The sequence below is a fragment of the Pundamilia nyererei genome, unplaced genomic scaffold (genome assembly GCF_000239375.1).
Source record: "Pundamilia nyererei isolate P.nyererei 1_Seehausen unplaced genomic scaffold, PunNye1.0 scaffold00003, whole genome shotgun sequence".
NCBI classification, from domain to species: Eukaryota; Metazoa; Chordata; class Actinopteri; order Cichliformes; family Cichlidae; genus Pundamilia; species Pundamilia nyererei.
The window spans coordinates 4888060-4908696 of record NW_005187404.1 but is presented as its reverse complement, the minus strand read 5'-3'; the positions used below and the strand labels follow the sequence as shown (position 1 = coordinate 4908696).

Here is a 20637-nt window from a genome sequence, read left to right as displayed (position 1 = left end):
TATAGCACAATTCAACAACAAGGTGATTTAAAGTGCTTTACAGAGACATTAGAAACAAAAACAAATAAAAAGCATGATTTAAAATTGATTAAAACAAGCAAACAAACAAACTAACTAATTAACAGACAAACAAACAACAGTATATAAAATCAAAACAGATAAAATCAGAACAGTAGCTAAAATGTTAGTTTTGAAATTTAAGCTTAAAAGTGTGGATTTGGTGCTTTATTCAAATGCAGCTGAGAACAGGTGAGTCTTCAACCTGGATTTAAATAAACTGAGTGTTTCAGCTGATCTGAGGCTTTCTGGGAGTTTGTTCCAGATATAAGGAGCATAAAAGCTGAATGCAGCTTCTCCGTGTCTGGTTCTGACTCTGGGAACTGATAAAAGACCGGATCCAGATGACCTGAGGGATCTGGAAGGTTCATACTGGGTCAGGAGGTCACTGATGTATTTTGGTCCTAAACCATTCAGAGCTTTATAGGCCAGCATCAGAACTTTAAAGTCTATCCTCTGACGGACAGGCAGCCAGTGTAAAGACCTCAGCGCTGGACTGATGTGGTCCACTTTTTTGGTCTTAGTGAGGACTCGAGCAGCAGAGTTCTGAATGAGCTGTAGTTGTCTGACTGATTTTTTTAGGTAGACCTGTAAAGATGCTGTTACAGTAATCAAGCCTACTAAAGATGAATGCATGGACTAGTTTTTCCAGGTCCTGTTGGGACATCAGATCTTTTATCCTTGATATATTCTTGAGGTGATAGTAAGCTGACTTTGTTATTGTCTTAATGTGTTTGTTTTTTTTTTGTTTTTTTTTGTGTTTTACTAAGTTTAGGTCTGCATCCATCACTACACCCAAATTTCTCGCCTGGTTTGTGGTTTTTAGATGTATAGATTGAAGTTCTCTGGTGACCTGTAATCGTTTTTCTTTGGCGCCAAAGACTAAGACTCAGTTTTGTTTTTGTTTAGCTGGAGAAAATTGTGGCACAACCAGTCATTAATTTCCTCAATGCATTTACCAAGAGCCTGCACAGGGCCTCGGTCTCCTGGTGACATTGTGATATATATTTGTGTGTCATCTGCATAGCTGTGGTAGTTTATTTTGTTGTTGTTTATAATCTGTGCCAGTGGGAGCACGTAAATGTTAAACAGAGGGGGTCCCAAGATGGAACCTTGGGGAACTCCACATGTGATACTTGTCTGCTCAGATGTGAAGTTACCTATTGATACAAAGTATTTCCTGTTTTCTAAGTATGTTTTGAACCAGTTTAGTACAGTTCCTGAAAGACCTGCCCAGTTCTCCAGTCGTTTGAGTAATATGTTGTGGTCAACTGTATCAAATGCTGCACTGAGATCCAGTAAAACTAGGACTGACATTTTTCCACTGTCTGTGTTCAGACATATGTCATTAAACACTTTGGTCAGAGCGGTTTCAGTGCTGTGGTTCTGTCTAAAACCTGACTGGAAGGCATCATAGCAGTTATTCTGTTTTAAGAAGTAATTGAGCTGTTGAGAAACTGCTTTTTCAATGATCTTACTTAAAAATGGGAGATTTGAAATCGGCCTGTAGTTGTTCATTTTCGTCTTGTCAAGATTGTCCTTTTTCAGTATAGGTTTGATTACAGCAGTTTTTAGTGGTTCCGGAAACACACCTGACATTAAGGAAAAGTTGACGATCTGTAACAGGTCTGACTCTAAAGTCTTTGAGACCGTTTTGAAAAAACTTGTTGGCAGGACATCTAAACAGCAAGAGGAGGAGTTCAGTTGACCTAAGATGTCCTCCATATAACCAAACACTTCTCTATTAATGATTAGTTAATGAGGTATTTAAATGGAATACATATGTCAACAATAATACTGTGTGCTGCAGGTGTTTCCTTTCTAGTAGGCAGATATTTGATGCTGTGTGCATGCAGGTGTGTGTCACCCTGTAACTGTGTGCATGCTGCTTCACACCTTGTATGAATACAGGACTTTGCAGGTTAGCGGATAGTTGCGGAGGGTCCCCGAAGGGCTGGAGCTGCTGTCGTCAAAAACCTCCATATTCTCCTCACACTCTTCACCCTCTTCACGCTCCAGGTCCACTGTGCCCTTTAACACACAAACAGATCCACAATGAAAACCTCTGATAAGTACAAGGACAAACAAGAAAAGCTCCACTCACCTTTAAAGCTAATGATTAAAACACACGCCTATATTCAAGAGCAAAAACACAACAACAGCTGTTTAAATGCAAAACATTTAACATATTTTACATGATACCAGATGGTAAAATGCTCAGTATATTTATATTTCCTTTGATGTTTAGCTAAATTATTAATGTAAACCAGTTAAAAAAAGTCAAAGTGCTCACAACTCCTGCTGTCCAAGTGACGCCTAGTTAGGTATACTCTTATCTGTTTATTTCTACTGCTTCGAACTAACCTTGCAGCTCCCCAGCTGTGTTATGATCCCAGCTTCTCTTCTCACTTTCTACTATGCGTCCGATAACCAGCTGCGAGACTTGTCTATTCGCCACCTGTAGCATTTTTCCATCTGTACAGATAGTTCCTTACCTTTCTATCGCTCCTTCCTGTCTGAGTTTCTCTATCCTGCTCAGTGTGTGTACTGTAGCTTTTTTGACACAGGTGTACCAGGACTAATGTTTCAAATGAGCCAGCCACTCCCTCGTTTGTTCCATGTGAATTTCACTGGCTTACAGGGAAGTCATGTGATACAGCTGGTAGAAAGATCTATCACAGACAGAAGGCTGACCTGACCAGTAACAATAGATGGGGAGAGAAAATAGCATGTGTGTGTGTGTGTGTGTGTGTGTGTGTGTGTGTGTGTGTGTGTGTGTGTGTGTGTGTGTGTGTGTGTGTGTGTGTGTGTGTGTTCTCTCAGTTCATTGTGTTTAGTCATCAGATTTCTGTTGACACAGTAAACTCTATAACGGTGCACAACAAAACATGTATGTCTTTTGTACTTTAGTTAATCTCCAGAGTTTGACATATGATTCTGTAATAAAAAAGACACTGTTATCAAAACTATCTGAAGGAATGGGTAAGAAAATAGGGAATTGCCCATGTTGGCTAGCCTATGTTGGAAAAACACACACTGTGGTATGTTTTTGCACCTTGACATGGGTGTGTCATTAACACTATTTGTTTTAGGAGGAAGGCTTTCTGTTTTTACCCACTTGGTAACACGTTACCAAAGGCTTTTAATATGTTTTATTTTTATTTTTAACCTCCTAAGACCCGAACTCTTCCACGGCATGCATTTTTTATTTCTTTTTGATATTTGGACTGATTGGGACCTGATGAATGTAAAAACAAAGAATTACCAGATTTTTTTTACCTGATTTTTGTTTCTAAGAAAAATGAGAGCCACATATGAGGATATTCGTTTAACATTTCAATAGAACAGTAGCACTATAATGTCCTCGTAAGTGGATATCAGGCCCTTGTAGAGCAAAATTGAGTATTTTGGTCTAAATAACCCAAAATGTGATGTCCACATATGTGGACGCCAAGTCCTAGGAGGTTAAAGCTCTTGTATTGAATTTGTATCAAGTGTAATTTGGTCTTTAAAGTCTTGTATTTTGTATCAAGAGCCTAAACACATTTGTACACACGTCATTTATTTTTGCTGTACAAAGAGACTGGATCTAATGCTCTGATATTTACCTGATATTAATCTGTACTGGAAAATTGTCATCCAATTAATTTCAGGAAATGGCTGCTAAGTATTTTAGATAATGTCACTCCTACGTTTTTTTTCCTGGATCTGAGGATGCATGGCTGCTGCAATTTTGAGGTGTTTTTGGTCATTTTTCCTTTTGACCTGCTGACCTGAGCTGACCTCAGGGAGATGATGATGAATCAAAAAATTGCTTGTGTTAAAAAATAATGTATAGACCTCTCTTCCTCCTTTTTTTGTTTTCCTGATTGTGAGCATACTTTTTACCTAGAAGAAATATAAACATCGTCTTACGTTTGTGCTTCTTTAAAACTGTTACCTGCATAATAAAAACATTACATTTGCCGTGATGCTGTATATTGTTCAGCCATGATTTCTAAAATAAATAGAAAAACAGTAGCATTTACCATATGAATAAGTACTGACTATAATTAGCTTGGTAAAAACACAGTAATAGTTAAACTGACAGGACTGGCCTTAATTTTTGTTGTTTTGTCCTGCTAACGCATGAAAAAGTGAGATCTGAGGAACATCAGTTTTGTTAAAATGAATCTTGAGGGGCACATAAATGTGCACACCAACATTCATGGCAATCCATTCAGCAGTTTGGATACAGTTCCCTAAAAACCACGCCATCCTAAGTGATGTGCTGCCGTGAAGATGACTTCGTTTTTAGGAAAACGTGTTACAGGATAAGATAAACTGAGTGTGAGTGTGTTTCACCTAAACATCAGGACACAGTCCTGTGATCCTTTCAATAGTTACTGACATGTCTGAACCACATAAAATAAACACTGCTGCGGTCTGTTAGTAATTGATAAGTGTCCATGTTAAATGATAAACCCCTGATGTAACACATCATTTACCACTACTACCTGGACAAGGGTAATTTCATTGTAAAGAGAAGGTGATTTCAAGCACAGCCATGTAGAACCTACGGCGTGGAGGCTTCAGTCAGGGCCACATTTCTTTAGTGGCTGCTTGTTTGTTGGTTCACATTAAGCTTATCCTCTTTGTTGATTTAAGAATACGCTGCTTAGCCCAGAGACCAGTTCCTTTTAATCCCTGAAGTAAAGGCCAGTATGTATTCCAGTAATAACCCTATAAAGTACCACAAAATATACATCTCAGTATATGTACCAATACAGCGGGGACAGGCCAGTGCAAGATTTTACTGTTCCTGGAGGTAATAACTGCAAAAGTGTTATTGTAATGAAGGCAGTTGCTGTCTGAGAGGCCTGCGGTTTTTACGGCTTGCAGTGTTTCATTCAGATTAATAAACCTGAGTGGGATGAAGAAACGGCCGAGGAGAGAGCCTGCTCCCTGCTCTCATTGTGTTTCTGTCACGTCCTGTGCAGATTATTACTCGCACTACATCAATCCTTTGTTCTTTCTTTGTTATCGGTCACTTCTGACTTTTCCTTCCCTTCTCATACTGTCTCTTTTTCCTGCACCCTGTTAATAACAATGTCCCAGCTTTCTTTGCTGCTGTCAGTCTCCCCAGGCTCTCCAAATAAAATCTATGTCAGATGAACTGCTGTCATATGCCTGAATACTCAATGTGCCTCCTGGTCTGTTCTTTTAATGACATCTAAACCACACTGAGTTTTCAGCAAACGCCTACAACAGACAAATCTTGTAAATAGGGCAAGAGAAGTTTTAAAATGCCGTCAAAAGAAGATAAATATTGTTCAAAATTTTAACCCTCCTGACTGTTTTTAGTATAAAATATTTTGAGACATACACTCACTGGACACTATTAAGCACATCTTTCTTGTGGCTTTGACCCCTTTTGCCTTTATAACTGCTTTAATTCTTCATTGCATACATTCAACAAGGTGATTCCAGCACCTTGTTGAATTAATCAGAGATTTGGGTCCATATTGACATGTTGGCATCACACAGTTGACACAGTTTTGTCCGCCACGGCATATCTGTGGCATTTAAATGATGCTCAGTTGGTACTAAAGGGATCAGGTGACAAGAAAATATCTCCCACACCATCACAAGCAGCCAGCAGGGATTCATGCTTTTATGCTGTGTGCTGTGTGACCAAATACTATCCAAACGCTGCAGCAGAAATGCGGTCTTCTGCTGCTACAGCCAATCTGCTTTAAAGCACGATGTATGTTTAGAGATGCTCTTCTGCATACCTTGACTGTAATGACTGATCATCTGAGTTTGTGTTCATCTTCACCCACAGAACTGACCCCTTCTAGACATTTTCTACTTTTTAGACTCTGTAGATAGAGATGGTTATGTGTCCCAGTAGATCAGCAGCTTCTGAAAAGCTTACACCACATTCACTTAAATCAGCCTCCTTCCTCAATCTGATGCTCAGTTAAGTCAGCAGGTCATCTTAACCATATCTACATGCAGAAATTAGTTGATGCCATGTGATTGGCTCATTACAAATTGGATTTGACCTGCAGGTTTGTGCACCGTGATCAAATCTTGAGGAGACTCAAGGTGTGGGGACCATTTTGTCTGAGCAAACATGCCACACCTTATATCTCTTACAGTATAAAATCACATTACAGCAAGTTATTGGCTGTTTTCACCCCCACCTTTCTCACCTCCAATGCCTCTGCTCTGACACGACTTTCTCCTCATCTCTGCTCTTCTCCTTCACCTCATACCCCTCCTCTTCTTCTTCTTTTTCTTTTTTTTTTACAGCCAATTAACTTTTCTCATTCTTCAGTACTTGTCTCTCTGCTGCTGCTTCTTTCACCCTTTAACTGCACAAATGCCTCTTTCATTCTTTTTCCATTTAGCTCATCTCTCTCTCCATTTTCTCTCTTTCTTAAGTTCAGTGTCTCTCTCTCTCTCTCTCTCTCTCTCTCTCTCTCTCTTTCTCTCTAGTGTTAGCTGCAAGCTGCAATATCACATGAGCAGAATGTCAAGTGCTTCCAATAAAGCAGGCTGGCTATGTTTAGTCTTGTTGACAGACAGACAGACACACGTCTCCTCACAAAGCCCCATGTGGGATCACTCTACTAGTGATTGGCACACTTGCCTCCCTGTAAAGCTAATGCAGAGAAGACAACTCACATACAAATGCACAAACATAATTACGCAGAAATATCCCTACACAAAAGAACACAGCATGTAAGGCTGAATTACAGCCAGTGTATAGTTTATATATGGCACTTTGATACTTCATAATAAAATACCTCTGTGATAAAAGCTGTATTTCTAAAGTGTCTAATATTTTTAGGGTGGAGTTCTGCACAGAGCATGAAAAACTTGGGACCCATTAGCACATTCATACAGTTTGCGCACACTTTCACAAACATGATGAGATAATACACAAAAGACGTCATATCTGTCTACTTTGTCATTAAAGCTAAGAGCTGTGAAATAAAGTTAAGAGAGAACTACATCAGTATTCCACTGAGGAAGTGGGGCGTTTTAAGAGTCTTTAACTGGTGTGATAGATGATTAGGCAGCAGGGCCAAGGTCAATTATTTATCAATTTACATCTTTCAGAAAGTAATCTGTCAGGAGAGCTACTCTGGTTGGGAGATTTTCACGGATAATGAAACCATAAAGAATGAGCAGCCATGAGCCCGTGTGTTAAAAGTTTAACATTTCATTTTTGAATGTGCTGAATTGAGTGCCGTGCTTGAATTTGAAGAATTTACTGAGAGACAGTTGGAAAATCAAAAGATCATATACAGCTTACTGATGTGAGGGTGTTCATTTTAGTGGGTACAGCAGGCCAGTGTCAATGCAATAAACACAGTTACAAAAAAGTGTGCAAAAGTCTTGAGCCATTTCTTTATATTTTGCTTACAAGGAGCGAGAAATTCTTGTAACGTTTTAAAGTGCTCTTTAGCTATAGTTCTCCAGGCTTTCAAACACCTTAAAATAGTAATAAGGTGATTCCCAAAGAGCTATTAGCTAAAAGCTTGGCATAACTCAGCATGGCGTGCAGTGTGTCCTTAAAAAAATTGAGCAAACTGGACAGGTAGAAGACAAGAGAACAAGTGGCATGTGTAAAAGAAACCTATCTACAGCAGATGAACAGCATCTGAAAGTTGTGTCCTTATGAAACAGGAAAGCTCCTTGGACAGCAGGAGCTGAGAGATGCAGCTGACCCTTTAGCTGATCCATTCAGAAATGCTCTCGGTAGAAGGGGTGGATGTCAAGAAGCACTTCTTAATGAAAGGAAACTGGGATAAAAGACTGAGGTACTTCAAATTACACGAGAACTCGACTGAAAATCAGTGGCAACTGGTCTGATGGAGTAATGAATCCAAATTTCAAATTTCAGGTCCAAATTGTTGATGGAGATAAAAAAAAAAAAAGGTTCAACAGTGGGTGTCTACAGCCATCTGTAAAACATGGTGAAGGCTCTGTCATGGTTTGCATTTCAGCAAGTGGTGAACATAGAAAAGACAGATAGTGATCCACCATGTACACCACTTTGAAACTGTCTGATTGTCAGTGGCTTCACACTTCAGCGTGATAATGATCTCAAACACACTGCTAATATAGTGAGATACATACATGAAAAGAAAAACACACAATGCAACACATCAGTTGTGGACTGATCTCCCCAGAAACCAGACCTCTAGTTAGCACTAGACTTAATCAGCTCCTACATATGATTACATCCACTTTAAAAAGCCTAAGACTCCAACAGCCAAAGCACTAAACATCCAGTAGGTGGGCACATTCATCTTTGTCATATAGTTTGTTATTTACCCTGTAGGTGTAGGAATTGCATTTTCTAGCCAAGTGAGAACAGATATTGCAGGCTGGTAGTAACATTAGGACCCATGTTTTGTTTAAAACTACTTTTGAATATATACATTTTAAATATTTTGTCCAAATTTTGTCCAGTGGTAGACAAGTTTAATTGTTCTGGCTTGGCAAAAAATAGCTGCAATGCAGATGTAGTGAGGGGCTGTGTCTCACCGACAGTGAGGGGTCGTGGGAAGTGTAGCTGGCCCAACGTTCATTCTCCAGCTCCTCCATCACCTACAGCATGCACGGAGAGAGTCAGGGGTTTATACACATATTGCAAACAGGCAGACACATACACACAAAATATACAAACAACAACAAAAAAAAGTGCTCAAAGATATGACTGCAAACACAACCATACGCATATCAAATAAATCTTCACACAGGTCAGGGACATGCACATGAGCACACAGCATACCTGCATGCTTTCCCAACGCTCACTGACAATACACACCTGGTTCATGGCGCTCTTTAGCCAGGTATCCACGGCAACCCCAACTTGGCGTAGAAGGTCCAGCCGAGCTTCAGCTTTCAACTTTATTGTCTTTGGAGAGCAAAGAGGTTAAGATTGTTAAAGAAGCACATGTACCAAGGCTGCAAAGTCCAATATCAATCTTTAAAAGAAAAGATGATATAAAACACTATACAAATGACTGGTTATTAGCAAACATGCTAATAATGCTCCAACTACCTACATAAACGATGGGATTACTAAAATGCAAGGTCCTAAAGAAAAAGATGGAAATTACAATGAAGCTGTATGTTAGAGGAAACATAAGGAGCTCTTTCTACTCATGTCACAGCTTTCATTTTGACATCTTGACAGCTGCACGAGTTCTGTTCAATGCAAACTGAATTTTCACCCCAAAATGTTTAAAAACTGGGTTACACAGTCTCCTAAGCAACAAATCATCAAAACTTGCTGCACTCTAATGAGACTAGATGATGATGCTATATCCACCAGTAGAGGAACCCCTGAGATTCACATTGAAGCTCTCTCGCATCAGCTCGCTCTTATCTCTAATCCTGTCTCCTTTTCCTTCTGTCTCTCATTGTTTTCATCAATTTCCTCTTTCATTACCTGTTTCTTTCCTTTCTCACCAGTGCTGACAGAGCAGACTGATAGCTGATAGCTCCATCCCACAGAGGCATGGAGTAAGACAGAAAGACACGCCGTCAAGACAGACTCCCACACTTTGATCAATAAAGGCCTGAGCCACTTCATGGGCCTCAGTTTTTCCCTTCCGTTAGCAGCACCTAACAAACACCAGCCTTGGCTGTTGCTACTGAACAATAAACATACCAGACTAAGATGGGGACAAATAATGGCCATTACACTGCTAGCAACTGTTCCTTAAGGAAAGCTGCAGCACTAAATCATTAATGTAAGTCAATATGAAGCACAGCCAATGGTGTGAGTGCAAATCACATGTGGATAGAGTGCACACAGTCAGGCAGACAGAGCATCTATAATCAATACTAGCAAAACTGAAAGAAATAGAAAAATAGATGGAGGATAGATAGATAGAAAACTCGCAGGGAAAACCAGGACATCAGTAGCTTAGCAGATCATCTGGATTACCATCCATCACAATAAAAAGCCCATAAAAGTCCATAAAATGACAAATGTCACCTTGACCTTGAGCACAATTTGGGTGGAGACTCGGCTGATTATTGTGTGCAAGTTGCACTAAAGTCTGATCAATACCTGAGGAGAAGCAGCGATTTTTGTGAATTGTGGATGAACAGACAGACACCTCGCCGTGACATGAGCTCATTAGAACTCTGGCCAGCAGAACTGAACATCAGGAGTCCAGCTGTAAATCAATTATTGATTTATGATTGAATTATTAAGGATTCTGGGTTCACGTCTTGTACAAAGACCTCTACGGAAGTCAAACTGTGTTATACAAAAGGTGCTACAAACAAGCATTTAAACACATAACAGCAGCTATGCTGATAAAAGCAATAATGTGGTATGTGAGCTCCTTGTGATAGACAAACAGCAAAGAAGAGTTATTTAAACTATAAAAGGCACAGGGGGACCACTGCAATCACTCCCTATATGTACTGTAAGTTTTCACAGTGCATTCTGTCATCATCTCAGCAAACCAACTGGTCTGGGTTGGTTTGCTGAGACTCATGGCTATGTCTATGCCCTATTTATTCAATTGTGCTCACATGTCAATACACATAGTGTAGAAAAATATGAGCAGATCCACTCAGTCAACTTTCCAACTCTTGTTAGTTTTGCTTGCTTGTAGTGAAATACTTTTGAGAGCACAACCTACTCCCTGCTCTGATGTTGTGAGTCAACAAGGCCAGATTGTCTAGTGGAGGCAGTTTGAGAACAGCCTCCGACAGCTACGTATGGAAACAGCCCCTTGCCTCAGCTGTTCTCACTCCCACCCCCTCTGAGAGCTTCTTATAAATAGGAAAGCAGCAAAAATGCCCATAATCGTTTATTTTAAATAAAGGAATTTTAGGTTTTGGTTTAAACTTGTACTTCAAAGCATAAAAGAGCTGGTAGCTTTAAAATTTAGGATTTTCCATTAAGAGAAATTGGAGAAAATCTTAATCTGATTAGCTTCAGTCCGAATGACCTGCACACAGTATGTATCTCCTACAGCATATGCAATACAACTGCCATGTGCCTCTCTCTGACAAATTAATGAGATCAAAAGTGTTCCCTTCATCCCAGTGCTGTGTTTTCTCCTGATATCTGATCTTGGGAACATGTTGTTTTATTAATCAGCTTCAGCAGCGCATTACAGGCTAGCCTGGGGCATACTATATCATTTATAAAAGAATATATAACGCATTTAATTGTATATTTTGACCATCTGCACTTGTCTTTTATCATAGCAAGAATCACTCATATCACTTAGTTATGCTGTTAAGCCTTGTTATGGTAATAACTGTCAAGCAGTTTCAGAGAAAGACACAAACAGGCTCATCTGTAGAGCACAGAATACATGACTCTTCCCTTTCTGTCAGTATTTACTGATTCCACTTTAGAAAAATTGGATATCTGTGGAGACTGAACGGTGCAAACTATAACAAAACACTGAAAAATAAATACAGCGCTATAAAAAGTGTGAGGCGTTTCATTTTGTATAGTTTTTTGTGACCATCATAGAAACAAACAAACAAAAAAACTCGGCCTTGCTTTTTCCAATCATGTCCACACAGCTAAAATGCATAATCCTGTCAATATAAACCTCCCAGCCTCCCTTGGCTTTTTAACATATTTAATTAAAGATTTGGCTAAAACCGTGGGCCAACAAATTTACATATATGGTTTTTGCTTCATGTTTGTGATAAAAAAAAAATGCTCATAGAAAACTGTAAAACAACAAAAAAAACAGGAAACTTGCTGACATTTTCAGCCTTTACATTAAAATTAGAAGCAGCTATAATGTTTTATCTCAAATTCACAACTTCTATTTTCGACACAGTTTCACCTGCAGTTTTATATTCAATAAGCATTTCAACAGTTGTTGTTTTAACTGTAAACACTGGCTTTAAACCACAGCTTTAACTACAGTAAATAATAACAGTCTTGATTACTGACTGATTGTAATCGTGCAAGCTTAAGCAGGCATACCAGATAGTCTGCTTGTTATGATATGACGTAGAGACTGCTTAGCCAGAAAAACACAAATTCCTCAGAAATGCAGCACTTAAATATTTAAGGGAACAACTTATCATCACAAAAAAACTTAAGTTACTAAGCTAATGACATTTAGACGTGCAAGACGCTGCCCAGGATGCCCCTGCATAGATTTCACTTAGTGGAACGCCTCATGTGGCCATAACCCTGGTACACTGACAACTAACATCTGAAGGGACAGGTGCACCTGTTACTTCGTACACCCGTTTTACTGTGTCAACAACTCAGTGGGAAAATCCCTGCTTGGACAGAGCTTTTCCCGTGTTCTTCCTATTATAACTAATAAAGAACTGCTCTGAGTGTCTAAAGTTCTGTGTTTCCCTAATCTATAGACACAAAAAATCCACTGCATCCTCCACTCTGATCTAAGGGGGGAGGGTCGCATGCCTGAAGTTCTATGGCTTCATTAGTATGGCTGGATGTCAAGATCTTGGGTAGAACAGCCACATTTGGCCACAGCATTACTTCAGAGCCATCAAGTTTCCAGCATAAAGTACAAGTTTAAAAGAGAGTACATGGAGCTCGCTAACTGTTGCAGCTGCTAAAAGAAAAACACATAATAATAACTTCTCCATCATGGATATTCCTGCGTAACAGGTGACCTGCCCGGGTCCTGCGAGACCAATGCCAGGTCCCATGCTGCAAGCCATTTCCCTCTAGGGGGCAGCAGACTCTTGGCACCATGCGGAAACTGCATTACCCAAAAATGCGTGCTAAGGGACCAACTCTTGATATGGTCACGGTTTACCCATACTGCTACCAGATGAACCCTCAGATGGCCAGGCTTCAAAGGCTGCTGTAAGCATCTCTAGCAGCTTCAGGCATATTTGAACAGCCACTCTTACCCTGAGCTGAAAGGACTCGAGCAGAGCCTGAATTCCAGTCCCTCTCGAGTTGACCGTCCCATCATGGATGCAGAATCTAGAGACTCATGCGGCTTGTAAGGTGAGGGAGAGGTTTAAGGGGGTAAACTGATACGCCAGTCCCCGAAAGACGAAACACAGAAATCACACACAAATGACATCTGTATACCTGGTTGCACTACTGGCTGCTGAAAAGGGTGTGGCCCTGAAGCGAAACAACAGCCTGTAACCCTGAGAAGTTGTTTTCAAAACCCATGTATCCTGTGAATTAACTGCTCAGTAGTCCAGCTGCTGTTGCAAAAGTCTGCCTAGTGTTTGTTGTGTTGGCTGTCGAGGGGGGATAAGGGGTTGTCTTAGTGTTGCCTCTCTAGCACACCTGTTGTCACTCACCTGCACCAGTTTATGCTTCCTATCCTGACACACTGATATGAAGTAGGAAGTCTAACCGACTTCCTGTTATACTGTGATGACCAAGTGTTCCCTTAATATTTTTGGGTAGTGTAACTAATGTATAGGCCTGGCTTGGCTTTGTGATTGATATTGCTACTGGAAAAGGCTTGATGGAAGGAAGATGGAGCTAATTCACAGATAATACAGATAATGCTCCCATCAATAATACAAAAAATACAGCTAATGTTCCCATCAAACCTACATAATGTCTTTTGTCCTGCTTTCACTCCCTTTATAAATCTGTGATAAGAGGTCTGTGATAAAGCCATTAGTATCAAAGAGCTCATAAAATATTCACCATCTTAGTCAAGGTAATGCTGGTCTAGAAGAGAAATTAAAGGGAAGCACGAGGGAAAGACAGAGGATGAAGCACAGAAAAAAAGGTGACGTGGACACATGTTTGCACTTTGCTATGAAAAGATTCTCTAATTATTTTGAGGGAAGTGAGATCACAAGCTACTGAGAGCTGCTAAATTATTCGAATGCATGACGACAAAGCAAATGTTTCTTAACTTGACAGCAGAGGGTGCCAAATATGCAAAAGCCTGATAACAAAGGTAGTGTGGAGCCAAAGAGGAAGTTAGATAGAGAATGAGCCAAATGCAATGAAGCTGAAAAGCGGAATGAATAGAAATATAGACTTCTGGTAGCGCACGGTGCAGTGATCTCATTGAGTGTTGACAGGTTCAATCTGTGGGAATCGATGCGCAATCAATAAGTATCTGGCTAGGGTGTGTAGAGGGAAAAGAGTGGGAGGATGGAAACAGAAAGAGGTACATGTGGATTGAAAGCCTGAGGAGAAAGTGGTCAAAGAAACAATAAAAATATGTGATCATCTGACCTTGTATCAACATTTTCATTATAATATAATAAAATAATCTAAAACATTACAGCTGTTTTTAACCTACAATGCGTCATACCTGCATGTAGTAACAGTGGGATATTAAGAGAAATGTAACTGTAAGCTATGACATACATCAAGGATGTAATTAATTAGTTTTTTCAGATTTGTGTAGGTGAATAACATAAATCATCTGTCACATCTTATGTTGGCAAAAGTGTGACGATAACTCGTGGGCCGTGCTTGTTAAAATATACCCTGCTACGTCAAAGAAGCTGTGCAGAGTGAGAGCATACGGCCAATTTCACTCTTCATTCAATTCAAAATACATCGGCCCAAAGAGTGGGCAGCACTTCAACTCGTTTACAATGATATGCAACATTAAGTACTTCTATGTAAATGTGTACCACAGATTTCATGGTGTTTCAGAACAACAAACATTAGCCATTCATTAGAGACCTATTAAAACAATGAAAAATAAGCTTCCCGTACACAACAGTAATAACACAGAAAATAACATCTGCTTATTTTTGATATCAATATCGCATCACAGATTTTTTCCTTCTCTTTTTTCTTACTTCTATAAAAATAAATCTCATGTTGCTATCCAAGGCAGACTCTCTTGGAAACGTTTTTTTCCTGTTCGTTCCTTTATGTGTCAGCATTAGTGCACATACTGCAAAACGTTCTGTGACAGGCCGCTCCATAATAAGTACTCAAATAAATGCACGCTGTATTTCCAAAGTTTGTGTTCTGAACATTTGTTGGAAAAGGATCATCTATTCATCTGTTCTCTGTATCCTTGTAGCTCCATGCGGCGCCCAGGTTTTGACAGGATAGAACAACTGACACGTTACATTCACCCACATTTTGGTGTTTTCACTTCACCTGACCTTGCGTGCCTTTAGACTACGAGATGAAAATAAAGCACTGGGAAAGAGAGCTACATGAAGATGGGAACAAAGTGCAAACACCATACGCACAGGGTTATATTTAAACACAGACCCTGAGACAGCAGTAAACGTTGACGATCTGAGTCACACACCTCGGCTTTGCGCATGTTTTCTTTGGTGTCTTCGATCTTCATCTCCAGATCTAATCTTCCCTGCTCTGTGGGAGGCAAGCCGTGGCTCTCACACTCCTCCAGAGACTGACAACAACACACACAAACAGAGAGCGTGATTAGAACAGGAATGTGCGTGCACTTTAAAATTAACCTGATTAAGATTCACATGTTGCATTTCTAAAACGTGCAACAAATGTTTGTGAGCGTGTCTGTATGTGTGTGTGTGTGTGTCCCTCTTACTCGCTTGTAGTGAATGATATTCTTGTGCTCTCTGGCCACCCTGGTTGCCCATTTCCTGGCCTCCTTGTTCAGACTGTGCTCCTCTGTCGTCCCCGACTCCGACTCCAGCTGACGACTCTAATATCCCACACACAGCCGCACAGAGACACGCCACAGCAGCAGGCAAACACACAAAAATACAGTGTCAAAAACAACAGCTCAAGGTGTGCAATACGCAGAGGCTGTTAATTAAGCTAAAGAAAGCAACATTGTTTCCATAGCAAGTAATTAATACAGTGTGTGTTGCGATGCTCTGTTGTTACCTTATGAAACAAAAAGCTGCTATTAAAACCACATGTGTTTTTCTGTGTACTACAAAGTGAGAGAAGAGGAGGTGCGTGTTGACAGCACTTTTTGCATGTGACTTTATTTTGTTGCTTTTTTAAAAAAATATATACTACAGAAAACACGCGGGGTCAGTCAAGGAATCTGCATGGCTTTCCAATTAAACATATGACATCAATTATAACCATGCAGCCAAAGTGAATCCGGAGCTCATGCGCTTAACAAAGAGCTTTTCTTATTTCACATGAAAGATTTCTATTTTTTTTCTCTCTTTCTGTTCTTTGTCACTGCTTTGAAGTGGGCGGGGATTCGCTGGGAAAAGGTCATGTTGCATACTTCTGCCCATCATGCATCATTTAGCAGTATGTGAATGAAAATCTGGTGACAGCTGGGAGGTTCTTTGGCCACTCTATCAAATTCTGATAATAACACACCCACAATATCCAGATTAACTATGTTGGATGAAATATTTCTTAATATTTTAATAAAGAAAACAAAAACATCATTTAATTTGATTCAGTCTTCTCTAAACAACTGATGCTGATTTCATAGAAACATATTTGCATTTTTAAAGCCAGATTTTTCAGTTTAATCATAATTATTTGCTATTGTGGTCCAAAAAACATGACTCAGTAATCAAATTATACAGCTGTCTGCCATGGTCCAAAGAAACCCTGAAAAAAAGACTGTTTTTGGTTACTTGTTTACAAATATGACTCAGATTTGATCTTTTCATTTCTATCTATTATAAATGCATCATAGCAGGGGCTGAAAAACCAAAAGGATACTTTCTAGTAATTTAACAATGACCCACTCCAGCTTCCCTCGTGATAACTCAGATCGAAATCAATGCAAAATATCTTGCAAAGACTTCCATGTATAGACATTCGTCGTCAGTGCTGTGTTTGCACAGACCTGAGAGGTTTGAGTTCCCATAATCTGATAATAAGTCTGTTAGCCTCAGCTAAAGTACACAATATTATAATTATACCTTTTCATGCACATCATCTCTATTAATTATGTGCTGATTCTGTAACAATAGGGCATAAATCTGGCTAAGTATAGGTGTGAAACCAAGTGTATTACATGGGAGATTTACAGCTTAATTACATTCAGGCACAGGAGAATTGCAGCAAGTTAAGGGAGAGGGCAGGAAACTCGATTAGAACAGTGGCTCGAATATGACATGTCACGAACCTGCATCTCAATTTCCTTAAATTTGAATTTCAGATAGTCTGCCAGCATCTACAGTTATGTGAACAGTAATAAAAAATCATCTGATCCTTACCAGGTCTTAAATACAAGCTCAGATGAAACACAAAACATCTCGAAAGACAAAGCTAAACCGAAAACGTAGAAATAGTGTGGAAAACCTAAGTACACCTACTGCTTCCACAGGAGTTATGAGGTTAACCCTTGTGTGGTGTTCGTATTTTTGTTACTCAGCCAGTGTTCGTGGGTCTGGTGGACCCGCTAGAGTTTTGGCTTTCCAAATTAACACTATCAAACAATTTTATGTTAAATTACTCAACAGATGTTTACTTCATCCCAATTACAAGACATATGAACAGCAAACATGGTTAATTTTTCCCTTTACCTTTGTTAGATCACATTTATGAATTAATGTGCTTCTCGTTTTTCTTTTATATAAAATGTTATAAATAAATCAGTTATAATCAAGTGGAGTGAGTGGAAAGACACAACACATTTACACGTGAAAAAATAATTAATTGTTTAATTTTTCTTTTGACAAAAACTGAACACGGGTCTCACAGACCCGAACACCATACAAGGGTTAAGTAACAGCCAGGAGTTCCTAATTAAATGCAGATTATTATCCGATCATTAGCAAATGTAAGCACATCTATAAGAGCAGAAGTTTTGTCACTCTGTCGGTGTGCGTAACACGATGCCAAGGAGGAAAACATCAGCAATGATCCTCAAGAAGCAATTCTTGCTCCCCATCTCTTTGAGAACATGTATATGGTCACTTTTTAACAATTTCAATTCCATCATTATACAGAGAAAAGGATTATTCACAACTGGAAAAGATTCAAGATAGTTCAATCAGCTAGAATGTCCTAGCAAATTCCCACCGAGGTCGGACCATGCAATGCTCAAAGTAACTGCAAAAAAACCCTAAGAGCTACATCTCAGATACTACAGGCCTCAGTTAGCATGTTAAATGTTAAAGTTCATGACAGTACAATAATAAAAGTGAACAAATATAACTTTGGAAGGGTTGCCAGGAAAACGTCTCTTCTCTCTAAAAACAACATGTTAGCACAGCTTGGGTTTGTAAAGCTGCATCTGAACAACCCACAAGACTTCTGGGACGAAGACCAAAGTGGTGATGTTTGGCCATAATGCACACCAAGCATGAAACCAAACACAGCATAACAGCACAAACCTCATACCCACTGTCCACCCCGGTGGTGAAGGAGTGAAGATTTGGGCTTGTGTTGTAGCCACAGGACCTGGGCACTTAGTCGATAATGAATTCCTCTGTATACCAAAGTGCTCTAGAGTCAAATCTGAGCCCATCTGTCTAGTAGCTTACTACATTTGGCTGAAATGGGGCCATACAACAGGACAATGATGAAAGAGATATGTGCAAATACCTGCAAAGTTCCTCCACAGTGACAGGAGAGACTGATAAATGGCATGCAGAAAATGACTACTTCAAGTTATTGCTGAAAAAGGTGGATCTACAAGCTGATGAATGAGGGCGAGTACTCATCTGAGGTATTGTATTTAAATAATTTTAGAACCTGGTAAGGATCAGATTATTTATTATGATGTCATCATAATACATAAAATCTTTGAAATAAAAAAAGATCCACTCCCTTTGACATGACTGTTCATACTGCAAATAAATTCTAGTGCTCATGTGAGTCATGTGACTTTCTGCATCACTTTTGTATCTTCCTGTTGCACACTGATTATCTCGTTACACCCAAACAGATCAATCAACCTGCACTCTAAATGTCTTTATGGACAAAGGTGAAATATTATTTTATTAAATCATTTAATAAATTGGAAAATAACAACATTAGCAATGACTGTAGGTGCCATAATAGGCACAACTATAAACAACTGACCTGACATATAAGGGAAAATGGTGTCATCATCAAAATCTAAACCTTTTTCAGACTTAAAGAGGCAGACACATTTAGATACAGTCTTCTTGCAGGTTATTCACTCATTCTGAACACATTTCTTGTCTTAGACACATATTATTATAAGAAAAAAAATGTCAGAAAGGGTCTAGGACTTGTTATGATTTAATGCATTTGCACAGGTTTTTCTCTGAATAAGGCTCTTGCTCTTGTTCTACAGTTTTTAGAAACATATCGCTGTCTTAACTAATAAAATTCATCATGCTGAACAGCACATGTATCACAAATTAGCCAAGGCAGCAGTATTTCTATGTGAAGTGTTTTAATGGAGTTTTAAAGAACTGGGTGCCTAGGACTCCAGTGTTTCTACACAACTTGCATTAGAGCAGCAGCGGTGCATTCAGACTGCAGCAAATACCTGCCTATGATTATGCTTTTTTATGCGTGTTAAAAGCGAAAGAATGAATTGAGTTCTCCTAAAATAGCACAGAGAAAATGTATGTGTACAACTACAGAGTTGCTTGTAAACCACAATATGATGTCTACATTCACAACATGTAAATTTAATGCAGTGTTAGCTTTAGTATTATTTCATATTTTATGTTTTATGGGCTTATCTTACACATGCAGACACAAAGAATTCAATAATCATCATGTAAGATATACGTAGCATGATTTTGAATGGAAATCAGGACACATTCAATTTCCAGTGATTACATCTTGAACCCATAACAAATTTGTAAAGGAAAATTACACTAAACTATGACACATCAGCTTTCAGGATGTTGATGACAGTATGGTGATATTTTAAAAGATGACATAAGGTTACGGCATCAGATGAGTCATGACAATGGTCATGAGAAGCCAAAGCCACCAAAGGTATTCAGCTATCGAGCAAGTGTGCCTTCATTGCTTGATTGTGATGAAGCAACTAGAAAATGCAGGAAACATAAAGAACTTCTTTAAATAGACCTGTAATGGCTGAACCGCCTCAGTGTAGTCAGCTGTCGTTGCGAGGTTTATGTCAGGTGGAATAGTTGTAACAATCAGGTGAACTGTGGCCTTTTTAGATATGAAATAAGAAAATTTCATCAGCTGCTGCTCTATTCTCTGGTTTGATTATTCTATTGGTGCACAAAAGTAAAGTCGCATTGAGCAGATAAAATCTTAACATGTAATTCAGAAACTCCCACATATTTGTCATGTTTATTTTTAGTTCTCACGCCAACTATGTGGATGATGTCATAATCCTATCTGCAGCCACTTGTGTGGTTATCCCAGAGTGTCTCACGGTCTTGTTACGGTGACAGATGGACATAAAAAGTCGGGCAGTGAAAGTTCTTTAACCTCCGCTGTATTTCAGTAAAAGGAGAAAATCGAACCGAAAAAACAAACAAACCATACGCTATTGTTTTATTGTCTGTGGTTAAAGTGCTGACTGCTGTAGGCCAAAATCAACAACCTCCTCCCTAAGCCACAAAGCTGAGAGCCATATAAAAACAGATCATTTATAAAGCACAATGATGTGTTAATGACTATTAACAAGACATGACTCTTTTCCAGTAATAACAAAAGAGCTCTGGGTTTTATCACTACATAGTGTGCTGTCAGATTTGAGCCCATCCTCAGCT

The 20637-nt window shown here is 39.2% G+C and overlaps 1 protein-coding gene across 2 annotated transcripts in view; it reads right to left on the bottom strand.

The window, feature by feature from the left end:
* Positions 1 to 20637, bottom strand: part of fchsd2 (FCH and double SH3 domains 2) — a 70218-nt gene that overhangs the window by 7597 nt on the left and 41984 nt on the right. For both annotated transcript variants that reach the window (XM_005720743.2, XM_005720744.2), the window contains 5 exons: positions 15564 to 15680; positions 15303 to 15407; positions 8885 to 8974; positions 8602 to 8664; positions 1954 to 2088 (listed from right to left, as the gene is read on the bottom strand). In XM_005720743.2, the coding sequence (XP_005720800.1) occupies positions 1954 to 2088; positions 8602 to 8664; positions 8885 to 8974; positions 15303 to 15407; positions 15564 to 15680 (510 nt within the window). The remainder of the gene's footprint in view (positions 1 to 1953; positions 2089 to 8601; positions 8665 to 8884; positions 8975 to 15302; positions 15408 to 15563; positions 15681 to 20637) is intronic.